Source organism: Lissotriton vulgaris, chromosome 9 (genome assembly GCF_964263255.1).
Source record: "Lissotriton vulgaris chromosome 9, aLisVul1.2, whole genome shotgun sequence".
Taxonomy (NCBI): Eukaryota; Metazoa; Chordata; class Amphibia; order Caudata; family Salamandridae; genus Lissotriton; species Lissotriton vulgaris.
Genome location: NC_141697.1, coordinates 764,287,144 through 764,310,710, shown reverse-complemented (window position 1 = coordinate 764,310,710; position 23,567 = coordinate 764,287,144). Strand labels below are relative to the sequence as shown.

The following is a 23,567-nucleotide window of genomic DNA, read 5'->3' as shown; positions in this document are numbered from 1 at the left end:
CTCCTTCCACACCGCCACCTTCCCGGAGAGCTGGAAGCATGCCGAGCTGACCGCCCTCCTGAAGAAACCAACAGCGGACCCCACCGACCTCAAGAACTACCGTCCCATCTCGCTCCTTCCTTTTCCGGCCAAAGTCATCGAGAAGACCGTCAACAAACAGCTTGCCGCCTTCCTCGAGACGAACGGATCCCTCGACCACTCGCAGTCCGGATTTCGGGCCAACCACAGCACCGAGACCGCCCTGATCGCAGCCACCGACGACATCAGAACCCTGATCGACAACGGGGAAACAGCAACCCTCATCCTCCTGGACCTCTCAGCAGCGTTCGACACGATCTGCCACCGAACCCTAGTGAAGCGCCTCAGCAACATCGGAATCCGAGAGAAAGCGCTGGAATGGATCATCTCGTTCCTCACCGGAAGAACCCAGAGAGTCCGCCTCCCTCCGTTCAGATCCGAGGCCACCGAAGTCATCTGCGGCGTACCACAAGGATCTTCTCTCAGCCCGACCCTCTTCAACGTCTACATGAGCCCCCTCGCAGCCATCGCACACCAACACCACCTCAACATCATCTCCTACGCCAACGACACCCAGCTGATCCTCTCCCTCACCAACGATCCCACCACCACCAGAGCCAACCTACATGAAGGGATGAAAGACATCGCCGACTGGATGAGGAACAGCCGCCTTAAACTGAACTCAGACAAGACGGAAGTCCTCATCCTGGGATCATCACCCTCCGCCTGGGACCACTCCTGGTGGCCCCCGGCCCTGGGCACCGCCCCCAAACCAACGGACCACGCACGCAACCTGGGCATGATCCTGGACTCCTCCCTGTCAATGACCAGACAAGTCAACGCCGTTTCTTCCTCGTGCTTCAACACCCTGCGCATGCTCCGCAAGATCTTCAGATGCATCCCCACTGAAACCAAGAAGACCGTCACCGGGCACTCATCACCAGCCGACTGGACTACGGGAACCCCCTCTACGCCGGAACCACAGCCAAACTCCAGAGAAGACTCCAACGCATCCAGAACGCCTCTGCACGACTCATCCTGGACATCCCCCGACACAGCCACATCACCGGACACCTAAGAGAACTGCACTGGCTCCCCGTCAGCAAGAGAATCATGTTCAGACTCCTCACCCACGCACACAAGGCTCTACACGACCTGGGCCCCAAGTACCTAAACGACCGCATGACCTTCTACACGCCCACGCTCCAGCTACGATCAACCAGCCACGCACTCGCCACCGTACCACGCATCCGCAGAGCCACCGCCGGAGGAAGATCCTTCTCCTACCTGGCAGCCAAGACTTGGAACTCCCTCCCCATTCACCTTCGACGTACCCAAGACCATCTCTCCTTCAGGAAGCAACTCAAGACCTGGCTGTTCGAGCAGTGACACACCCCTCTCCCCCAGCGCCTTGAGACCCTCCCGGGTGAGTAGTGCGCTATATAAATGCTGTGATTGATTGATTGATCCACCCATTTGCCTCAGAGGCACGGAAAAAATGGGTGGAACTGACATCAGCACGCCGACAAGGTCTTTTTGTGGCTCCAGTGATGTCATACGGAGTCACGAGTGGAGCCGTGCCATTGTGATGTCCTCGTCGGTGTTGGAGAGCTAAGAAAAAGTTTCTGTGGAATACTGGTGCAGGGATAATTCAAAACATGAGGAATCCACAGGCAAATACTGTATCCACCAGAAAAAGCATAACCGAAGGTAAGTAACTTGCTCTTCTTCTCTTATCTCAACGACTGTCTTATCAAAGCCAGTACTCTTCCGCTGTGTCAACAACACACTCAACCTGCTCCTTCAGGTAGGCTTCACCATCAGTTACCAAATATCTCATCTTCAGCCTTCAACAGATTCATCCGTAACACACAACTAGGATTAGCCTATCCCAATACAGCTAGGATCCAAAATTTCCAAACACTAATACCACAGTGTTAACCCAATCAATAATTGACAGTAAGAACTTCCATGCACCTATTAGTAATGAAGGCATCATGCATCATCATAGTCCCTCTTGCATGGTTACACATGCATTCGCTGCAGAACTGTCTAGCACAACAAAGGTCTCAGTCACAGGGACAGTTAGAGGATCTAGTGTGAATGGACCGCTGTACTCATAGCTCTCTGCAGTGGTGGAACACAAACCACCTCTTAACAGTTCGGCCTTTCCTCAACCCTGTTCTCCACATCATTCTGACATCGGGCACATCGCTCACAGGCTGCGGTGCTCACTTTCAGAATCTCACAGTCTAGGGTCTCTGGGACACCAAATACCAGGGTCTCCATATAGACTATCTAGAACCTCAAGCTGTTCACCTAGCATTGACGGCCTTACCTCACCTAATAGGCAAAGCAGTCTTAGTCTGGACGGACAATATGACAACCATGTATTATGTACATAAGGGCGGGGGGACACACTCAATTCAGTTTTCATGCTTATCCCAGACCATTTGGAGTTGGGCTCTACAGCTCTACATCACAACATTCATCTCCTAGCAGAATACCTCACAGGAATGGACAACAATTTAGCCAATCTCCTCAGCAGTATGCGGCAACAAATCCAGGAGTGGGAACTCTACCCCATGGTCCTCCTTCTTTACTTCCACAAGTGGGTGTTTCCACAAATAGATCTGTTTGCAACCGCAGACAACACAAAATGCCCAGACTTTGTCTCCAGGTTCCTACACCCACTATCCAAGGGCAATGCTCTATGGATAAATTGGTCAAGGATATTTTTCTATGCTTTTCCGCCTCTCTCCCTTCTTCAGTTTCTAGTTTGGTAACTCAGGCAAACATCACTCATACTAGTAGCTACCACATGGACCAGACAGCCCTGGTGCACAACACTACTCGAACTCTCAGTAGTTCCACATGAGAAGCTTTCGGGCAACCCAGACCATCTAACTCCACCATGGAAAAATCAGGCACCCAAATCTCAGGGAACTCAATCTAGCAATTTGGCTCATGAGGTCATAGAATTTGGTTATCTGAATCTACCACCAGAATATATGACCATTCTCAAAGAAGCACGTAAGCCTACTACTGGAGCATGCTGTGCAGCCAAATGGAAGAAAATGTATATGTTATTGTCATACTAGCAGTATCAATCCATTTAATGCTACAGTAAAAAACATTGTTTGTTACCTTTTACATTTACAACCCTCTGGCCTTGCGTTGACTTCCATTCGATTACATATTGCTTCAGTGGCCGCCTAGCTACAAAATAGGCAACACTTATCTTTGTTTAAGGTACCGGTCATCAAGGCTTTTAACACCATGCGCGCTAGCGGAATTCCGCTCTCATGCTGTGATTTGCGAAAAACGCATGTTACGTGACGAGCTGGGCTCGTCATCAGCGTGCGAGGAGGCTACGCCATGACGAGCCCAGCTCGTCATCAGCGTGGAAGGGGTTAAGGAAGGCCTTAAGAGAGTGATTCCACCTAGAGTACTACTTGCACCTACCTGGAATCTCAATATTGTCCACATAAGACTTATGGGTCCACCATTTCAACCACAACATAATTGTGCCCTCCAATTCCTACCTTGGAAGGTCGCTTTTTTAATTGCATCACTTCACTTAGACGTGTTAGTGAGCCCAGGCACTAACCTTAGAAGAACTTCTTCCAACTACACAGGGCTAGGGTGGTTCTCTGCACCAACTCAAAATTCCTTCCAAAGGTCGTCTCCCCTTCTACCTTAATCAGTAAGTTGAGTTATCTGTATTCTTTCCTCATCGAAACTCAGTTGCGGAAAGGATTATTCATATATTAGATGTTAAAAGAGCTGTTGTATGACAATGACTGAACTAAAGACTCTTGGAAGACTAAACGACTCTTTGTTGCTTTTTCGACTCCGCATAAAGGAAAGCTCGTATCCAAATTAGGCATTGCCCGATCGATAGTTAAATGCTTCCAAAGATGTTATGTCAAGTCCAAAAGGACTTTACTAACGCCTCTTAGAGCACACTCTACTTTGAAAATTGGGCCTTCCATGGCTTTAATAGGCAATATCCAAATAACTGATACATGTAGAGTAGCTGCATTGCCTATACCACACACTTTCACTAAGCATTATTGTGAGGATGTCATAGTACGCCAACAGACTGTGACATACATTTTTTCAAACAACTGCAACACCTACAGGTTAACTGCCGCTTTTGGAGGGCACTGCTTGATAGTCTATGCAAAGCATATGTATCTACAGCCACACATGCCTCACATGGATTGTTACTTAACCTGTAAGCATCTGTTCTTAGCATGTAGTGTTGTAGATTCATATGCACCCACCCTCCTCTCCAGACAACTGTCAGTTACAGTTCCTTTTTTACCTTTGCATACCCGTGGACATCTCTCTACTGACACTTTGTTATACTCCATTCTCCCCTGCCTGCAGGAAAACAATCTAACAATGGAGTTGATGCCCATGCGCACTATTACCGAGAGGTGTTACTTAACCTCATGACTCGAAAGACTTATTCGAAGAAAACCTAACTTGCACACATCCAGATCTAACACTTAATGAGAGGACTATGCAAAGCATGGGAATCTACAGCACTACATGCCAAGAACAGATGCTTACAGGATAAGTAACACAATCCTTTGATCCTGTGTCACTAGAGTGAGTTGTAAAGGTTCACTCACCTTTTTTAAAGTTCCACTGATGTGTGCTTAACTCACCCTTGGCCTACATCAGTTAGTTGTAGAGTGCTGCATAGAGCAAGAGCGGTTACTGCACTGGATGCATGTGTACCTGTGAAGGGTCCAGTACAGGGATAGAGCAGTGCTGTGGAGTGCATGCATGGTGAGTGCATGTACTGGGTGCATGTTTAACGGAGAGGAATACATTACATGAGAGATGTAGTAGTGTGCATGCAGTGAAAGCATGTGCTGGGTGTGTGTGTGCTTGTGAGATGTAGAATACATAAAAGCTGGAGTATTGAGCAGCTTGTGCATGATGAGTGTGTGTGATGGAAATGTGTGCGTTTGAAAATAGCACATCATGGCACAATATAGAAAGGATTCACTAAAGAACAGTATGCACAGTGAGATTGTGTGTGCCTGGTGTGGCACAATAAATGGAGGTGACAGTACTGGACCGCATGTATGCTTTGTATGTACACTGAGTGTAAGTGTGTCTAGATGATACATTACAGGGGGAACCTGGGTACCATTTTGAGAATGGTGTAGATATGAGTAGAATTCTCCCAGACAAATTTCTGTATTTTTGTATTCATGTGAAGTGGGTGGGGCACACTGGAGGAAGGGAGAGAGAGACCCCCTTATATACTTCAAAAGGGTGCTATTTGATATAGTGATATATATTCTAATGAAAGGGCTGTGATGCATATTAGGACGGAGATGGGTCTGATAAGGGAATCATAAAAAGTAGGGCTGGAAGCCTGGAATGAACCTTTTGATGCACATATTACTGTGGCTATTACCTTCGGAGTCTCTCTTAATGTGACAGATAGCTTTTTAAAAGGAAGAAGAGAGAGAAAAGTGAAGCAGCGCCGCAATATAAAACTTCAAAGACCTAGACCCTAAATTACACTTGGTGTCTGGAAATAGACTATAAGAAGGGGAGGTTAAGACCTCAAAATGTGTCATCTGCCAAGCAGCCAGGCAGGAAATGTGAGGGAGGGAAGCTCTGCAAGAGATTCTACCTTTGACCTGGGCTAGGGGTCAATGCCTGCGTGTGTCCCTACTGGGTGATGGGGCAAACAAGATCACCTGCTCTGCAGCAACAACGTGTGCCTGCTTGCCAAGACCAGTAGCAAATGAGAGAGCTCTCATGCAGGGTAAACACATAATGGCCGTTACTCCTGTACCTGCCTTAGAGGCAGTGACAAAAGTAAGCATTCCGAATGCTAAGGCATTACATCCAAGATGGATACAATGGGTTAACTCTCTTGCTGCAGCAGACGTTGAATACGTTTTTGACCCCTATTTGAAAACTCAAGAATTTCTACAATACGAACAAGAATGTCCTCTGCCCACTGAGATTCTGCCTCTAGAACAGTACAAATGTATAATATATACAGATGGATCAGCACAGCCGCAATTGGGGGTGAACAAGCTTATAGTGCTGTTTGCGCGATTGTTAAAGGTCACTGGCGCGATGGTAAATTTCGACCTATGATCACAAAAACACAATCTTTCAGAGACTGTACAGCTCAGCGAGCTGAACTACAGGCTTTCAAGATGGCGTTTAAATGAAACAAGACGAAGTCTAAGCAACACAATACAGAAACCCACAATTGGGCCCTATAGCCCCTGCATGCCAGTGGACCTTTGAAAGGAGTGATGTAATACTTGAGGTCATAAGCATTGCATGACGTGGTCTCAATTATAGTTAGTTCACTGAACTATAAGTGGGATCTTTCTTTGTTTTATTTATATATATATATATATATATATATATATATATATATATTTTTTTTTTTTAAATGTTCTTAATCTCATTTCAACACCTTAACTATAATGTCACTTTAAACTTTGTTTTTTTACTGTATGTTATGACCTTATTACCAAACTATAACGTCACTATAACCTTAGCTTTTTTCAGTAATGTTCTGTGTTTCTTTTGGCATATTCTAAGATGAACATAGGTTCAATGCCCTGCGGGAGACCTGTGGCCAAACCCCTGATGCGCACATCCTTCAGTTATCGCTAGCTCTGCCCCAGAAAATACTTTCTGTTTGTTATGGTCTTCGAATCATGGATAATTAAGGCGTTTACCCTCCAGAGAGAGTGGCGACCTTAATGGAAATAGTTCACTCGTTTGCGTCAGCCTGCCAAATTAGCCTTGAATGTGTCCAAAAAGACTTGTCTCAGAATGTTCCCTTCATTGGGTTTTTCATGTTCCGTGGACCCAGTTCATTGTGAGTCTAAGGGGTAAGATTCACATCAGTTTTGATAAGGGAGCTGCAATGATTTAAGTGTGCAGGGAATCTTCATAATAAGGAGGTCCTTCACTCTCCTCGGGCTGTGATTGCTCTGGTGACAGATGCATGCATATTTGTTTGTGGTGAACAACTTAAATAGCTGACATTTATTGTGTTGTATTCGTCAAAGTATAGAAAACTGCATATAAATGTTTGAGTTAAGGGTGATATGCTTGGAGGTATTTCTTCCATTGCTGGAGGGCAAACAGATGCATTTCTTAACTGCCAGCAACACTGCAAGATCTCCCAACAAGCAGGGTAGTGTGGGGTTGCATTACTTGTGGTCAGAAGCACTAGTTTTCTGAAAGTGAGCTCACACAGTCGACGGTCAGCAGTTAATCTAGCGCGGAAGGAGAATGAGGCAGGGGTCTGCAAGAGGGGGATGAATTCAAGGAAGTACGAGTGTCCTCTTCCCCAGAGGTCACATCTTTGTTATTCCAGAAATTGAATTGTCCAGACATTGATTAGTTTGTCACCCGAGAGATGCTTCTGGTCAAAGAACTCAAAATGCATCAATTAGGGTTTACCTGTCAGCCATTTTCTGGTACCAGAGTTTTTCACAAGTACTCTGCATGTTGTTGCATAGTATCATCACGAGGTTAATAAAAGTCCTCTTTAGAATATTCCTGCCACTAAGAAATCTACCTCTACCTTGGTAGTTCAACACAGTGTTCAATCAGCTTATGGCAGGCCTGTTCCGCAAATCAGAAATAAAATACATCTTTTGAAGATGACAGCTTTACTAGCTGTGACATGTAGGTGAGATTCAAGCATTTCCAATAAGAAGACCATCCCTGCAATCAAAAAAATAAAAAATGAATTGAGGATAAAACGTAAGATCCTGTTTAAGGTGCTTTCAGGATTTGATCTAAATGAGTTGGTGGTGTGTGTGATACCACTTTTTCCAGCCCATCTTCCACTACAGAAGGAAAGCTTTATTCTCTTGATGTCCGCATCTGCCTTGTCAAGCTAAATAAAGATGAAAAATGCTGTACATTTCTGTCGAAGAGTAGAAATTCTAAACATGTGCATACGCAAATCTGCCACACTTTCTACTTTTGGTGGGTTCTCTGTCCATTTATGAGATATGTTTTTATGTATTCTTCCGCTGATCTTATACGTGCACTGTGGTACTTCTAAATTGCAATGTTATTAGATACTATATTGGGAAAAGGTTTGAAAAGGAGCTTTGTTATTTAAAAGCAGCCTTAGAGGTAGACAGCCTATTTAAAGAAATACTACAAAGTCCAGTTGCTCATGAATTGTAACCTGTACCTAACTTTTTTGTTGTTGTACCAATAGCAATCTCCGGTAGATCGGTTTGTGCAACTCATTCTATGATAGGATACTAAACTCCCACAGTTGAATCATAAACAATGTCCCCCTTAGCTTCACCTTCTAAAAGTACCTTGGATGGTTACTTTTGACATTGGTTCAAACATCAGGTTTAGATCAAAATAGTCAAGGATTCCATGCCCTCATCCTCCTCCCCGTACAGGATGTTTCCTGAAAACATTAGGACACTCCCTTCTCACTTGTGCTGGGAAAATATGAAGGAAACTGCCTCGGCTGGGAAGGTTCTAGAGGGTGCTAGCAGCTGATTGGTTGCATTCAACATGTAGTCCTTATTTTAAAAGGACATAGATAGGCTATATATAACATGGCTCAGGGCCATTATAGCCTATGGCATTACTTGAATACTGCTTGATTATTGTACCATGGGACTCCCATCTCGACAGCAGGGAATGATTCAGGCATGTGAATCTATGAAAGATACCAATACTGGTTAACCGTTGTTACAGGTAAGTAACTTATTTTCATCTTTCAGCAATCTTATCTCCATCAAACAAAGGATAAGACAATGCCTACTATGGTGGTCCCAGCATTTAAATAAAAACGTGAGATTAACTTTTCCTCAACAAAAAACATGCTTCGTAATGACAACAGCCACTTCCATAGATCGATGGGGAGCATATCTGCAAGAGTTATCTGTATGCGGCTTATGGTCAACAGAGGACACTCGCCTTCATATCAGTAACTTGGAGAGGAGAGCTATAGTACATAATCACAAAAATAGCAGCTCAATAGAAAAACATAAGTCTGTAACAGACTTTAAGAATCCCATTCACATAATTAAAAATTACCCAAACTTCAAACCATCAGAGGCATTCAGTCTGAAGACCACACCACCAGCGGCTACTAGCAGTTCGATTTAAATAAAGGCACTCACATAAAGGACTACTACAAACAGGCAAGCCTCTAAAGGGGAGGATGGTTGATTGCATACGAATCTGTAAAATATAACAATTTTGGAATACAGTTACAGGAAAGTAACCTTTTCCTTCTCCAGGATTGTATATTGTTTTAGAATCACATGCTTGAATAGGAATAGCAAGCAGTAATTAGTATAATATGATTTTGCAGAGGGTGCATGATTAATTTAGAGAAAAAGGCTCACCCTTATCAAAGGACCACCTTACCAACTACAACATCCCTCTGCATTGTAGAGTCCTGTCAATACTGTTGGGTAAACGTATGCCTGATTTTCCAGATTGCAGCCCAGCAGAGATCTGCCAAAGAAACACCGGCAAACAGTGCCATTTATGTAAAAACACTTCTGGTTGAATGTGCTGAAACCCCTCCTTGCAAAGAGTAGTCTGACTTATGGAAGTATACAGTGACAGTAGGCTTGTTTGCAAATAGATTGTCTCATCCTAGGGGACCATAAAATCCGCGACACTGATCGAATTTTCTAAACTTGATAATGTGTTCTAAGTACAATTTTAGACACCTCCTGGCACCCATCACGTGACGTGTCTTTAATGCAGACATGCTGGGATCCTTTAAGAACGTTTTTTTGAATAACGTGCTGATTTAAGTATAAGTCAGATGGAACTTTCGGTAAGAACCATGAATTAGTTTGTGATATGCCTTTCATAAAGGAATTGTATATAAGGTTCTTTAAATTGTAAAAGCTTTAATTTTTTCCTTCTCTTCTTGCAGAGGGTAAAGACGATAGGAGATTGAGTTTCCAGGAAAGACATTTTATGTCTGCTTTTGTATAGGTTCGAAAAGACTTTTCATGAGTTGAGAAAGTGCAGTATTAAACTGCCAAAAATCGGAAGCACATCAGTGTCGGAAAAACCCTAAATAACACATTGAAGAACTCTTTTATAATTCTCTCAGACTAGAATGATGGCTGCTTTTGTTCCCGTCTGTATGGTGAGATTGCTGCTAGGTGTATTTTAACCAAAGTATGATTTAGACGTGAGCGAGATAAAAGTAGAAGATATGGTAGAATAGGATGCGAAGCACATGCAATTGGATGCAGATTCTGTGGGGTGCACCGAATTCAGAAGTATTTCCACTTTGCTTCATAAGATTTATTTGTTGACACTGCTCTAGCCTGTGCCAAAATGTAACTGCAATCATATGGAATTTTCAAATCGTAGCACTCAATAAATTCAGGAGACATGTTGATAAACTTAGAGATGCTTGAACCTGGTGAAGGACTGTGAAGGACTAGGCCCTTGTTTTGACGAAGCAGGTTTGTTAGAGGTGGAAAGAGTGTGTGTTAATGCTCCAATAGGATAAGCTCTGTGAACCAGATCTGCCTTGGACACCATGGGGATATTAATATTAGTCAGCATTGCTTTCTCTTTAACTTGTTTATGACTCTTGGGATCAGAGGTAGAGAGAGTAAAAGCATTAGCAAACGTGTCTGACCAAGCAATAAAAAAACATTCTCCCCCACAACGACGGCAGGACGTGTCTGCTGGCATAGTAGCGCCATTTCTTGTTGAGATTCATCGCAAAGAAGTCCACTTTCGGCTTGCCTCAGAGTTAGAACATTTTGCTGAGTTCCCACTTGTGACATTCTTTGTATTTTCTGCTCAAGGCATCTGCCATACATTTTCTATTCTTGGGGCACACTTTGATGTTAACTGAATATGATGCTAGATGGCCCAATCTCTTATCAGCACATAACTTGGCTTTATTATTGGTAGTAAGGATTGTGATTATGTGAATGGGATTCTTAAAGTTTGTTACAGACGTATGTTTTTCTATGGAGCTGCTATTTTTGTGTTACCATGGGACTTCCAGCTCAGCGATTGGATGATGCAAGCATTTGAATCTATGAGAGATACCAAATCTAGAGAAATACAGTTACAGGTAGGTACGTTTTTTCTTCCATCCTCACCCTGAATTATCTTCTTTAATTTTTCAATCATTAGCTTTTGCCTCTTCCTCATAGGAGATGCTCCATAATTTAGGAGTCATGCATGCTAAAGTTTCACACTGAGCACACAAAATATTAAAGTAAATCTGATAGCGTATACCTATGATATTTCACAAATTAACCTAGCAGTTAAAGCTACTGTTGCGAGATGGACAGGGTCTTGTATATCCTAATTTTATGAAATTTGTAGCATTTCAGTTAATCAAAAAGATCACACTCACTTGACTTGGTCTAAAGTAGCTTTATTGACGTTCCAGGGGCTTATGCCCATTTTGAAGATGAGCAATGCATCTACAAGCTTATTGTAAAAAAAAAAAAATCTTTTGATGCTTTTTCTTTTTTTTAAAAGAACGTTCGCTCTTAAGAATTTTTTAAGTAAACATTTTACTTAAAGGCAGACAATCTTAAGCAGATTCCTCTGGATTTGGGCTATATATTGTGGTGTTTAGCAGTTGAGAATGAAGAGTGAGCTGTTTGGCTGATTGTTGGAAAATGTCATGGCTATTGTAGTACATTTAGTTCATAAAAAAAGGTGGCACCTCTAAGTTACTCTTGTATAAGGAGAAAAACTGCATGAATAGAGAAGTGCAAGCTTATGAAATCCTTCTCAGACATTTAATTTGCGATTTGAAAGCTTTTATTCGGTTAAATGAATCAACCATATAAGCAAAGGCAAACCTGCATCATAAATCACATCAAATACACAGTAATAGTAAAAGAGTTGCTGTACATAAAATTGTAAAATATTAATCGAGCGAAAAACCTTTAACATAAAAAGGGACACTATAATGAACACTGGTGCATAATACATATACTCCCCCCAGATTAATGCAAACATAAAACGACCATACCTTTAACATGTATGTGCGGAAATTACTTAGAAAGCCCTGTTGATCATACAGTCAAAATAACAAAAGACATTAATAACCTAGTATGGATCTCTTACAAGTAGGATATTAATGCCTGGGTACACAATTCATTTGCTCCTCCTGGATTAGTGCGAGCATGGATAGTCCATTTCCAAGAAAGTGCAAGTGCAAAAAAGACTAAGAGGCCCTATTGATCATACAATCAAATATCATCAAAGTACATTAATGTCCTAATATGCATTTCTTGCAAGAGGAGTACTGCATCCTGGGTACATAATTCATTTACACCCCCTGGGTACATAATTCATATTCTCCCCCTGGATTGGTATGAGCATGGGTAGTCCGTTTTCAAAAAAGTGCGATTGCAAAAATAACTTAAGAAACCCTGCGGTCAGTGTCAAAGATCATAGATTTCCTAGTGTGAATCGCTTTCAGGAGAAATGTTGCTGTATAAAAGCACAGTCCTGAGTCCTCTAGTCTTAAAAGCAAATTCATTGCGTCTTTTGTGAATCTAATATTAAGACGTAGAAAAAACTGTTTAAAATAGATTGTTCTAAAACTAGAATACAGGTTACAGAGTAACAACTTTGGCGAGAAACTCCATCACATGGGCAGGGTTGGGTAGAACCTTGCTTCATAACAGGAAAATTGACGAGGTGGTGTACGGTACCCAACCTCAGACTTGTTAACACATAACGGTGTGATGCTCTTGTTACCACAGACAAATAGCTTTGGAACCCTTCTTTAAGATCCAGTTGCGTATAAAAGGTGTAAGTTGTTTGGGTCAAAAGAGAACGGGAACGGTCTGCTAGTTTATAGGCTACCAGGGATGTTTTAATCTCAACTCTCACAATAAAATCCACACATTCTGGATCTTGTTGAATGTCACAGTTAAACAAAACTTTAAACCAGTGGAAGATATAATTGAGCCAGGAGATTCTTAAGCCATTCTCCATTTTAAGACAGTCCAGTATTACAGATTGTGTAAACATTGACTCTTCCTTTGACCATATGGATTTCCAAAGTAGAAGAGGGCGCAATGACGCCAGATCCGAGATATACTTGATGTCCACTTCGCGGTGGATAATTTCTGAGGAGGCCGATCGTGGGGCACATAACAGGCGTTTTAAAAGGAATTTTCCATTTGTAATAATAAATTACCATGACAATGACCCCAGACCCCAGCACCGTAGAGTGTCGCTAAAACACATCGGCTCTCATAAATTATCATCATATCTTTAATACGGCAGCTGCCCAATTTAATAGCAGATCTGAATATACCAATAATATTGCTCATCATCTTTGCATGGGCGTTGTCCTATTACTGAACCCAGGACCCACTCCCTGCAAAAGTGATACCTAGGTAACAAAAGGATTTAACCGTTTCCACCTTAGAACCTTCAATAAAATAAGATTTGGATCTAATCGGGTTTCTACCACAGGTCATTACAAAAGTTGGAGTGGTTTTATTGATTAAAAGCTTCCTTTTTACAATAAAAACAGTAAAATTATCAATAAGGCGCTGTAGCCCCATAGGGGTACGGGAGAGTAAAACTGCATTGTCTGCATATAAAAGAATTGGAATGGGATTACCATCCACCCTATGTGGTAAATATTTTAGTAATTTACCTTGATCCGAATTTCTATGATATCAATAAGGTCAAGTATGAAGAGCAGAGTCTGTGGTGGTTCGAATTCAGGGTCTTTATTCAGTAACTCGAGTTAAGGGAGAGCTCCGTCACCTGAGGAGGATCGGAAGAATCTCTAACTTTATTCTCAGAACACAGTATATTTATACATAGAAATGAGGAAGGAGCTTCCCTTTAATGCAGGCACGTGCCATATGTTGCAATAAAACAGAAGTCATGACTAAAGAAAGGAGGCTGCATCATAAAAAGAGGAAACATGGCAGAAGAGATGAGGCTTGTCATGATTAAATGAGGAAGCACGAGAGACGCAGAAATGTGGAGAAATAACCCTAGGCTGGTTCCTTAGATAAGAGAGAGATGGTCGTGACAGGATGTCTGTTTGTCGTGTTTCAGCATTCGGGGGCTCTTCTTCTCGGAATTGGTTGCCGTGGTTTAGCAAAACGGGGCCTATTTCTCGGAATCGGCGCGATTATAGGGAAATGGTTACAAATGGGGGGTCTTGTTCTTGGAATCGGCTTAACCATAGGAATGTACAGTTTGAGTGAGGAAGCTGTTTCTCGGAATCGCCCTAACCATAAGAATGTGCCTTTGAGTTTTAGAGGAAGGAGAGTGCGTGTGCAACTTTTGTGTGCGCATGATCGGTTTTGCTCGTGTTCTCGTTTGCTTGTTTTCCGACATGATGGGCTCGGGGATGTGACTGAGAGGGTGTATGATGGGACATAAACTACGAAAAATAATCTTTTTGCACACCTATGGGGCATCCGCCACTATTGGTTTTAGGGCTGCATCCACCTCATTAAAAAATAATGAAAAAAGTAGTGGGGCTAGGACGCAGCCCTGGCGGATGCCTCTTTTGACTTTAAAAGCAGGGGTGTATTCGCCTGAAGATCCATACCGCACCTTACTGGATAATTCCTCATATAGCCTTGCCAGGAAATATATTATTCCTTTAGGTGCACCCATTTCCAGCAATAAAGGCCACAAAATAGAATGGTCTACCAGGTCGAATGCACTACTAAGGTCGGCAAAACAAAGATATAAATTACCCTCCTTAGCTATAGATCCAGGATGACACACTACTCTAATGTGCCAACTCCTTTTCTAAATCCATATTGAACATTTGTAAGGATCGACTTCTCGGTCACCCAGGCTTCCAGTCGTGAGAGCATGACCCAGCTCATAATCTTTATAGAGGAATCCAGAAGGGAGATTGGGCGATAATTACGAGCATCAGATTTGTCCCCCTTCTTAAAGATAGGTATTATAGTTGACTGCCCCCATGATATGGGGAATTGGGTCTCAGCGGCCAAATTAAAAACTCTGGTTAAAAGCGGGGACCATAAGGCCATTTTATTTTTATAAAGGTCAATCGGGACCCCATTGGGTCCTGGTGCCTCCCCCACCCTTGCTGCTAGTTATAGCCTCGATAACCTCATCAATCCTAATTAACAACGGCAAAATAGACCATCCCATTAAGGAATTAGCAGTCTGGCAGTCCTCTCCAGCAGTGGGATTAAAACTATTTGAATAATGCTCCACCCAACTGTTACAATTAACGTGGGAGTTAAGTTCAGGGATATGTGTATCTTTTAGAAAAGGGCTATTAAACGTATCTCAGAACAATTTACTGTTTTTTGTTTCAGCAGCTTGACTCAAATCTTCCCATGCGATTTCTTGAAGCTCCGCTTTCTAATTTTAATAGCTAGTGCATAAGCTGCACCTAGAACCTTAATGGTGTCAGAATTACGCGGTTCCCCCCTTAGAGCCTGTTTCAGGTGGGCTAGAGCCATAGTACAGTGACTATCAAACCAGCCAACCTTGGGTTTTTTATTTCCTCGGGCTGGTTTAGTCAGTAGGCCCTTAATTGAGTTGTTGATCTTAACAAAAGCAGCAAGAATCAATTGTGGGTAGACCTCTTACCTATTCCCTTAAACATAATTGTATTTCACTTAAACAAGATTTGATAACATCATGCTGGATTTGTATGGGATCTATGCCAGCCCATTTTATTCGCACACGATTTGGCCTAGTAGAGACTATGGGCGGGCTATTAAAAACCTCAGATAATGTTTTAGAACCCCAACAGAATAAATGGAGAGAGACACTGTTGTGATCACTAGATGGCTGGATCGTTATCCAGGGTACGGAGAAAGAACCAAGGTGAGCTGTTAAATCATTTTTCAATCATTAGCTTTTGCCTCTTCCTCACAGGAGATGCTCCATAATTTAGGAGTCATGCATGCTAAAGTTTCACATTGGTGAACAACACAAAGTACCCAAACCACAGTGACTCAATACGTTTTTTTGATACAGGGTAAGAAACCAATTTGTTGTCGCTTCCCTAGACACCATTATTTTGTGTCAATCATTTTGTATTTTTTATATTTTCAAAGAATTGCGGACAGAAAAAGACATTGATTGCAAATATTTACAAGGCTAAACAAACTTTAACAAACATTAAAGGCAAAGACTATTTACACTTTTAGAAACCATTATGTCACACATTAGAAAGTATTCTCACATCAGACATTAAATAAAACAATTATTGAAAAAATAATACAAACATTTTTATCACAAACAACAAAAAAATTGCAAAAACTGAATGAGAGAAACTAGGGGTTGGGAGGATAGAATATAAGTAATTAAATGACTTATATACATTTTAATGCTGGACCAGCCGGTCCTAGCTTTTGTACAACAATGATACTTTGTATCTCCCAAACAACACTGTCCTCCCAAACAACACTGCCGACGCGTTTCTAGACCAGACTGGAGTCGCTGGTCTGTCATCAGGGCTGTATGTGTATTGTATCTGTAGGATACAAAAGCAATGTTTTGCTTAGTCTAGTGTGTGGGCTCCTTATTACCATGAAGTGGCTGTAATGACGGTGTGCGCTACATACCAAGGCTGCTCAATGTAGGATTTCAGAGGGGGTCTTTTGGAGGTCCGTTTAAATGAATAGCGTGGCCGAACAGAGAAGCCTAGAAAGATTTTAAGAATGTTTTTTAATTACATGATTGATTAATTCATTATGCTAGTGGCTGAGTCAGTTTGGGGAAGTGAAAGCGTACCTTTTACTTTGGGTAGTGCCGAGTGCTGGCAGGATCCATTAGGAGCGGCGTAACCATCAATTTTGATTCTGAGATATGAGAGAGATTGATATTCAGAGGCTTGGCGGCGTGCAAATGGTCTTTCACACTCGCTTGGACAATTCAAAGAAAGGTTGCCTCCCTTGATTTAATCTCTCTTTTGGCATGAAAGGGGTTGTTAATTTCAGCTTTCTAAAGGGAGAAACAAAGCGCGATCTTAGTGGGATGTTCTTGCTAGTTCAGCGCTAGGCGAGTGCATTAGTGCAGGGGGGGCAAATACCTGTAGCTGGAGCTGCTGCTCTGTGCTGTTGGATTCGAATTTCTCTCAATAAAGATGGCCGCCGCCATTTCCTGTTTGTTATATATGCAGAAACTGTGCTGATGCATTATGGGGCATGTAGTCCCATAAATCCCAATTACTTAAAAAAAAAAAATTATTATTGTCACAAAAATTATGAGTGGGTGCTGGGCATATTATCGTCAACACCTTATCGTAGTTTGGAAGTAATAGGTACATCACTCCCAAATATTTGATGTATTGTTTGTTTTAAAGCAAAGAATGACTCTGTTAGGATGTGCTAGCATTTTGGGTGGCTTCTCGGGGCCAGGGACCTATTCTCATGAGATAGAGGACCAAGACCAGCGGGCAAACCAGGGATGTCTAACCGGTGCAAATCAGGACAGATGTAATTAGATATGCGCTATCTCAGACATGTTATTCAAACCAGTCTGTGCACTGTTAAATTTTAAAATCAGATACGCTTCTTTTTGTAACAGCATTTGTTGGAGGGGTTGAGCTGCCCGTTCCCCAAACCCATTTTTGCCTACAGAAAAAATCGCAGCATTGGCCAGGAACTCATCCGAGCTGATGTGTTTATTCCTAAGCCCAAGAGCGACTTATTGGCGCAATGGAATCTCAAGCCTATCGAGGGCCACCACAAGTGTGGTAACTGCGTCGCCTGCTCCAGCACAATAGAAGGCGACGAGTTTGTACATCATGCGATCAAGTGGAAGCACAAAGAATTTTCTAATTGCAGAACAAAGAACGTTGTGTACATGATTCTATGTCCGTGCCAATTAATTTACATTGGAAAAACCAGTCAGCAAGTCAACCAAAGAATAAGCCAGCACCGATCGCGAATTAAGACAAAGGTGATGTCTGCTCCAATGGTGGAGCATTTCTGTGAGAAGTCCCACAATGAACAAGAATTCAAATGGTCTGTTCTGTACACTATGAATTCCAGGTCAAAATGCCACGACGTCGAGCGCGTTCTGTTACAAAAAGAAGCGTATCTAATTTTAAAATTTAACAGTGCACATACTGGTTTGAATAACCTGTCTGAGATAGCGCATATCTAATTACATCTGTCCTGATTTGCACCGGTTAGACATCCCTGGTTTGCCCGCTGGTCTTGGTCCTCTATCTCATGAGAATAGGTCCCTGGCCCCGAGAAGCAACCCAAAACGCTAGCACATCCTAACGGAGTCATTCTTTGCTTTAACACCATTGATGCTAGTGTTATTTTCCTCCTGTGCTGGCTTTGCTTTTTTCCCATTGTTCATGACGAGCTCAGCTCGTCATGAGTGTATGGAGGTGTATATCATGACGAGCTGAGCTCGTCATGAGCGTCCAAGGGGTTAAAACAAACAATACATCAAATATTTGGGAGTGATGTACCCATTACTTCCAAACTACGATAAGGTGTTGACGATAATATGCCCAGCACCCACTCATGATTTTTGTGACAATAATAAAACATATTTTTTAAGTAATTGGGATTTATGGGACTACATGCCCCATAATGCATCAGCACAGTTGCTGCATATATAACAAACAGGAAATGGCGGCGGCCATCTTTATTGAGAGAAATTCGAATCCAACAGCACAGAGCAGCAGCTCCAGCTACAGGTATTTGCCCCCCCCTGCACTAACACGAGCTGGCCTAGCGCTGAACTAGCAAGAACATCCCACTAAGTTCGCGCTTTGTTTTTCCCTTTAGAAAGCTGAAATTAACAACCCCTTTCATGCCAAAAGAGAGATTAAATCAAGGTAGGCAACCTTTCTTTGAATTGTCCAAGTGAGTGTGAAAGACCATTTGCACGCCGCCAAGCCTCTGAATGTCAATCTCTCTCATATCTCAGAATCAAAATTGATGGTTACGCCGCTCCTAATGGATCCTGCCAGCACTCGGCACTACCCAAAGTAAAAGGTACGCTTTCACTTCCCCAAACTGACTCAGCAATGAATGAATCAATCATGTAATTAAAAAACATTCTTAAAATCTTTCTAGGCTTCTCTGTTCGGCCACGCTATTCATTTAAACAGACCTCCAAAAGACCCCCTCTGAAATTCTACATTGAGCAGCCTTGGTATGTAGCGCACACCGTCATTACAGCCACTTCATGGTAATAAGGAGCCCACACGCTAGACTAAGCAAAACATTGCTTTTGTATCCTACAGATACAAGACATATACAGCCCTTATGACAGACCAGTGACTCCAGTCTGGTCTAGAAACGCGTCGGCAGTGTTGTTTGGGAGGGCAGTGTTGTTTGGGAGATACAAAGTATCATTGTTGTACAAAAGCTAGGACCGGCTGGTCCAGCATTAAAATATATATGTCATTTAATTACTTATATTCTATCCTCCCAACCCCTAGTTTCTCTCATTCAGTGTTTGCAATTTTTTTGTTGTTTGTGATAAAAATGTTTGTATTATTTTTTCAATAATTGTTTACTTAATGTCTGATGTGAGAATACTTTCTAATGTGTGACATAATGGTTTCTAAATGTGTAAATAGTCTTTGCCTTTAATGTTTGTTAAAGTTTGTTTAGCCTTGTAAATATTTGCAATCAATGTCTTTTTCTGTCAGCAATTCTTTGAAAATATAAAAAATACAAAATGATTGACACAAAATAATGGTGTCTAGGGAAGCAACAACAAATTGGTTTCTTACCCTGTATCAAAAAAACGTATTGAGTCACTGTGGTCTGGGTACTTTGTGTTGTTCACTATTGATATTAGGTCTAGCCCTCACCACATAAAGGACCTAACCCCTTTTGTTCCCAAATGTTTCACATTGAGCACACAAAATATTTAAGGAAATCTGATAACGTATACCTATATGATATTTCACAAATTTACCTAGCAGTTAAAGCTACTGTTGCGAGATGGATAGGGTCTTGCATATCCTAATTTTATGACATTTGTAGCATTTCAGTTCATCAAAAACATCACACTCCCTTCACTTGGTCTAAACTAGCTTTATTGGCGTTCTAGGGGCTTATGCCCATTTTGAAGATGAGCAATGCATCTACATGCTTATTGTAAACCTTTTTCTTTTGATGCTTTTTTTTTAAAGAACGTTCGTTCTTAAGAAGTTTTTTTAGTAAACATTTTACTTAAAGGCAGACAATCTTAAGCAGACTCCCCTGGATTTGGGCTATATATTGTGGTGCTTAGCAGTTGAGAATGAAGAGTGAGCTGTTTGGCTGATTGTCGGAAAACGTCATGGCTATTGTAGTACACTTAGTTCATAAAAAAAGGTGGCACCTCTAAGCTACTCTTGTATAAGGAGAAAGACTGCATGCATAGGGAAGTGCAAGCTTATGAAATCCTTCTCAGACATTTAAAATGATAGCATTCTTTGGTTGATAGCTTTCTTTGATGCTTTGGATGTGCAAATTCCAAATCATATTTGAAGGACAAGGACTAAGAATTTTCTAAATCCGATCAGCATAGAGGTATTTGTTTCCTGAATAGACCATCGTGTTTTGCATCCTTAAGACCTACAGTAAATCCACTTCATTGTATGTTTAATAATACTGTGTCAGCCACTGAATGATACCGTGGTGGTGTAGGAAAAGTTACTCACCTAAAAGAACAGTTCTCCCGCATGGGTAGATTTTTCAGCCTAAAATTTGACACCGCCCCCCTACACACACACAAATATTGCCTCCTTAAGAAACATAATAAAATCAAGGAAACTAGGTGGTGTGTTGCATTATGGTACCAAACTCCGTGGTACCCTTTTCTGTCTCCCTGAGTGATGAGGCTCCCTCTAAAAGAAGAGGTTTCTACGAGACAGTTCTTCCTAATATATTTAAATGATACTTTGTCAAATTGTATACAATTATGTAAAGAAAGTTAGAAAACATTGTTAACTGGCTTGGTAGGTATTTTAATTCTGAAGCATATAAATATTGGGAGAGCTACTAACGGGTTAATCATAGCCACTTTAAACACATGCATCTATCTATCCTAAATGTACTAACTGCATTTCTTTTCCCCAACTCCAGCAAAATGGAAGGTGCACTTACTCCACGACAGAAAAGAAGCACCCCCCTGAAGGAGAGGCAGTTATCTAAACCTCTGAGTGAGCGAACCAACAGCTCAGACAGTGAGAGGTCCCCTGATCTGGGCCATAGCACACAGGTAAAGATGCAAAATCATACCAAGCAAGTCAAGTTGTTCATATGGGTCAACACCACGTTGAATATAGGATTTGACTACTTTAGGTTTTTTACATATCCACACGTTTGTTTCATAGTATTTTCTGACATAAGATTAGGGAGTCTTATTGCTATAAATGCAATCCAAGTTGGTGTATGAAGCAGTCTGCCTTAGCGCACTTGATTTGTTTGTTGTAGAATCTCCTAACCTCTCTAAGGAGTTTTAGTTGTTCAAATGAGGGTTTGGATCTCCAGGAACGTTCAGGTCTAGAGTTTCTCCTTTATTATGAGTTGGTTGGTTACAGTGCTGAGTCAGTTCTTGATCATTCAAGAAAGCTTTAAGGCAAGTTACCAAGTGATCATTGGGGTTAGACCAGTGAAGGTTGAAATCACCAAGAAAGATTTGGAACACGGCTGAGTCGACATTGTAAGAGATCACTTCCATTGGTTGCTCGATGAAAGGGAGATTGTCTCCCGGGGGTGATAAAAAGTGTGAAGTTTGCAAACCGGCAGGTTATTACTAAGATGTTGAGGCAAAGGTATTCACAGGAGGAAGGCGAAGAGGACTCCAAGTGAGAAATCGAGAGTGTGTTCCTATGAATACCGGCTAGTCCACCACCCAGCTTCCAAGCTCTGTCTAGCCTAACTATGTTGTGAGTAGGAGGTACTAAGAGGTCTAGGATAGGAGTGGATGTGGCATTTAGACAAGTTTCAGTGAGGATGATAATGTCTAAATCAGTGTCTTGGAGGAGGTCGAAGATATTGGAGGCGTGTTTGCTGGCTGACCTGCAATTGAGTAGTACACATTTAAGTCGTGGTGGATTAATGGGGGAAGGAGTCTAGATGATGTACACTTTAGTGAGGTTGTGTTTATTGATGACTCGAAGATTGTGAGGAGGTTCTCTGTTCGGGTTAGAATGGATGGTTTGTATTTGTCTTGGGGGATCATGTTGGAGTTGGACCTAGAAGAGTATGAGTTGTGAATGTCATTGAGATCATTGGCGCTAGGTAGGTCTCAAATCATCTGGGGCGAGAGGGCGCGTTAGCTAGGGGAATGGTTTTCAAGACGGAGAGGGCTAAAAACTGGCCCATGCGATCACTAACACCAGGGGAGGCTCTGGGCAGATTCGCAGAGGTGAGGAAGGAGCTGATCATAGGGAAAAGATCAATTGAGAGGGCTTTCAATTCATGTAGTTCAGTAGTGAGAAGGAGCAGCTGGAGAGATATATCATCATCTAGGCGCACAACCAAGTCTAAAGGAGGTAAAGGGTGTGTTGGGAAAGCGAGCGGAGAAGGGGGGCCTCGGTGTAAGCCCATGGGGTTCAAGGTGATGGTGAGAGGTTCCTGGGGAGGGAGTTGATAATTTGGGACTAGCGGGGTTCCATGATCTTTGGATATCGAACTTTGAGCATTAGCTAGGGTGATATGATCAATGAGCTGAGGGCCAGGTATGGTCCAAACAGGAATGAGTGGGTTTGACTGATCATGGTCGGAGGAGGGCATTTGCCCGAACTCTAGCATAGCAAGAGGTGTGGGGAGAGGGAAGAGGGATCAATTGTTGAAGGCAATGATAGTAGGTCAAACAGACATCTCTCGGAGCGAGGAACGGATAGAATCGGACTGGCTAGCTGTGTGCCAAGTGAACCTGAAAAGTCTCATCTTCTGAGTCAGAGGTCTACAGGGTTAGGGCACATCAACAGGGGACAGAGCTGCTCTGTGATCATCTAAGGGCAAAGAGTAATATTGATAGAGTTAGGGCCTCCCCAAAGGGGTGGGGGGAGGACTGGTGATGACTTGAGTGATGGTAGAGTGAGGGTAGGTATCATTGGGTTTCGCCGAAACCGGGTTTTTGACTAACAGGAAGATAATGGCTATCTTAATTATATTGACATTGGAAGCTTGGATTAGGATGATCCCATTGTTATAGAGGGTGATGGTGGCATTGGCGATAAATGTGGACGAGGGCGCTGTTGTTAGTTTGAGACCATGAGGTGTTTTTCTGGTGCCTGATATTCGGAGCATAGAGTCTAAGACTTTTCTTCAACATGCTCTTTTCCTGGTATTGAAAATAAGGTCATTAACTCTACTACCTTTGTTTGTACAAAAGTAGACGTCCGAGATTAAAGTTTCGGACCTAGCCCTGAGTATTTGATGCTTGTGTTTTTTGGCGGTGTTTTTTCAGTAGGTAGGGTGGGTAGTTGATAATGAATGCACTGGATCCTGCTGGATCGGGACTTAACTCAATTTTTTTTAAGAGTGTGTCTATTGGCCGATGGTAATGTCTTATCCGAAGGACATGGATGG

At 42.2% G+C, this 23,567-nt stretch overlaps 1 protein-coding gene across 1 annotated transcript in view; it reads left to right on the top strand.

Annotated features, from left to right (window-relative positions):
* PACS1 (phosphofurin acidic cluster sorting protein 1) overlaps positions 1-23,567 on the top strand; it is a 1,518,728-nt gene that overhangs the window by 901,500 nt on the left and 593,661 nt on the right. The window contains exon 13 of the mRNA XM_086938495.1: positions 21,111-21,246. Coding sequence (XP_086794621.1) covers positions 21,111-21,246 — 136 coding nt within the window. The remainder of the gene's footprint in view (positions 1-21,110; positions 21,247-23,567) is intronic.